Source organism: Endocarpon pusillum (genome assembly GCF_000464535.1).
Source record: "Endocarpon pusillum Z07020 unplaced genomic scaffold scaffold2877, whole genome shotgun sequence".
NCBI lineage: Eukaryota > Fungi > Ascomycota > Eurotiomycetes > Verrucariales > Verrucariaceae > Endocarpon > Endocarpon pusillum.
Genome location: NW_006916260.1, coordinates 1 through 2,908, shown reverse-complemented (window position 1 = coordinate 2,908; position 2,908 = coordinate 1). Strand labels below are relative to the sequence as shown.

Sequence of the window (2,908 nt, the reverse complement as noted above, 5' to 3'; positions counted from 1 at the left end):
TTGTTCTATCTAATTCAGTGCGCAGAGCGAGCATTTATACGTACAGAGTTGCTATATCAAGAGAAATAGCGCGAAATGCAGATACCAAAAATACATGCGAAACGCGTAACAGGTCTGTAACAAAACGCATATGAAACGCGTAGCAGGATAGCACAAACCGTATTTTTGAGTTCAACAAGTGGATACAAGCGAGAGCAGAAAATTCCGCTAAGTAAATCAGTGTCCTCTACTAGTTAGTAGATATCTTTAGTCAAATCTTCTAGTTCACATTAGCTTTCATTATTTCAAAAACAAGGAAGAAAACTATCAGAGGGCTAGCATATACAGTTTTCCATCATTGCGTTGGCAAGTTCTTTACTCACCCCGCTCCCTGAACTTTTTTACGTCGAGAAGCGACGAATACTTTCGCGGATTACAAAAATCCCTCCGTTATCCGCTGCTGATTGTCTCCGTCTTCCACTCGTAAGTCTATAAAAAACTGCGTATAGCCGTTTTCTACATTATATTCCCTTTGCAGCGAAAGAACTACTCGCTTCGTCCTTAAGTCACCTCGTAAATGTGGTAATTCAAGAATTTTTGTTACCAGTGATACTGAGTCATCATGAAAAGATAGTGCGTAGTTGTGATCAGTGATATAATAGAGTGGTCTTTGAGCCGACCATTGATCCTCGCGCACCAAGTCACATTGCCAAAAGCCGGATGAAAATGGAAGCCCACGCGGATTTCTGAACTGACACAATAAAGTGAAGGATGGGAAATCGTTAGACCATGTTGGTCTAAAGTGTAGGCTGGCCGAAAAGTAATCATTCAGGTTTGCACGGAGCGTACGAAGAGATGAGCACCAGGTAGTATTCGGTTGGACACTGGCAAGACCAAAGTCTCTGCATCCTCCCGAGATCCGCGGGCTTACGGATATATATTTCCCGTCTGCCTACGGCGACCGAGTCTTTGGCGGAAAGTCTCTTAAAACAACAAAGCGAATGAAGATTGAAGGCTGCAGCCTCAAGTGCGTAGTTGACAAGACGATACGGCAGAGCGCGAACAAAATCCTTTGTCCCTATCATCCGAAGGTACACCCCGTAGCTGGTCCTTCTGTTGGTGAGGTCCAAGGAGCTTACAGACGCATCAGGCGGGAGATCGAAATGTAGTACCGGCAAGATGAGAAATCCGGTGCTCTTGTCTGACTGTAAAGGAGCGTGAAATTGCACGCCACGATCCGAGATAGAGAATGTAAGATTTGGGCCCACTAGTGATTGAGATAGGGCGGGGTACAGACTCGATGAATCCTTGAACTCTCTCGGTGATGGAGCAAGAATTCCCATGTTATCCTGACAAGTCCCTGGCAAGGCCTTCCATGCAAATATTGACATGTCCACGTAGTTTTTAATGATCTCCTCCTGCAACCGCAGAAAGGCTTTATGTCCTTCTCCGTAAAGCATTGGCATGTTAATGTCGAATATTCCCAACAAGCTATATGCGATATCCTCTTCTCTGGTTGTTATTCGTTCAGCCGCCCATGACAGACGGACCGCTACAGGAACATCGGCAAGTTGTGTTTGGCCAGTCAAGCCAGCTTCACTGATTCTAGATATTCGAGCAACCTCAGAGCAATATGCCAACTTATTACCTCGAGCTTGCCAGGTTTTATCGTAGAAGATAAGCGTTTCGGATGCGACAAGCTCCTGGAGGGTCCATCCACGAGTGAACCACTGGCAATGGGTAAATGTTTGGTCTTCCGGTTCCCAGTCAGCAAAGAAGGCGAAGCAAACGGCTGCTTGATGGTACCACTTGAACATCGAGTTGGTAGACTCGCTGAGTTCCGCGGTGCTCGATTTATCAATACAGCAAGTATCAATCCAGGCATATTTGAGATTGTGGTCTTTACGCGCCAGTTGACATATCATCTTGATCTTTTCAACCCCATATTTTTTTTTCCGTTTACGATAACAGAAAGTTGGGCTTCATATCTTTAAGGGAGACCTCATCTTCATCGTTGCCCCACGTATGCGATAGAATTGCGTAAGGCAAGGTAATTTTACTACTCGAGAATCTCTCCAGCTGCAGGGTCGAGGTATTAATGAGTCTCATAATGTAGGAGATTAGGCACGAAGGTAGTCAGAGGCAGGGTGATGTCGTCTTAATTAAGTCATCGAGTGTTGTTTGCAGCTCGTTCGGTCCGCAACGCTCTTGATTCTGTGCTTATGGAGAACCTCGTCGTTTGCGAGGGTCAACGCACTAATTCCTGGACAGTGCATGATAAATAAAGGGTTGTATATTATCAATATCAGGTTATTTAGTATAGCTTTTGTAACTAGTATGTCAGTGAGGTGTAAGATGCTTGGTCTATCTAGTCTATTTGCTACTACTAATACTATGCTACTAATTGCCCTACTTGGCAGGTGCCTCTTTGGCGCCAAGGTAGCGCTAGAATAGCGCTCTGTTGCCAGAACGCCTCTGGGTGTGCTGCGGACGTGCCAGTGGCATGCTAGTAATATCCACCAAACCACGGTAAAATTTGACATTTATTTAATTGGTCCGCATTGGGACCAGGGGTCCTTAGCGCCCGTAACCTTGAACCTTAATTTCTGCGGTGCAATACTAGAGCTGTGGTAGCGCAGTAAGAATAGAGTACATATCAAGAACTCAATGACCTAAAAGCATCATTAAGAAGAGATATCAGGGCCTCTAGATACTATAAAAGCTGCTCCATTAGCTAAAGACCTGCCTTAGCTGAAGAGAGCTTAAATCCAGAGCCGAAAAGCCCTTGAAAATCAAGCTTAAAATCAGCTACTTAAAGTATCTTTTTCAAAGTCTACTATAGCTGCAGCACAGCCTATTCACATACTAAATTCGCTAATTCTGAGCTCCTTATGCTTAAGTAAAATATATAAAAAATAATAATAGTTAT

General features: G+C 44.2%; 1 protein-coding gene across 1 annotated transcript; it reads right to left on the bottom strand.

The window, feature by feature from the left end:
* Window positions 1–803: 803 nt before the first annotated feature.
* On the bottom strand, window positions 804–1,904 carry EPUS_09511 (uncharacterized protein; the record flags this gene model as incomplete). The annotated part of the gene is made up of 1 exon (XM_007804156.1): window positions 804–1,904. The coding sequence occupies one exon, from the start codon at window positions 1,902–1,904 to the stop codon at window positions 804–806; it is 1,101 nt and encodes a 366-aa protein (XP_007802347.1).
* Window positions 1,905–2,908: the final 1,004 nt, after the last annotated feature.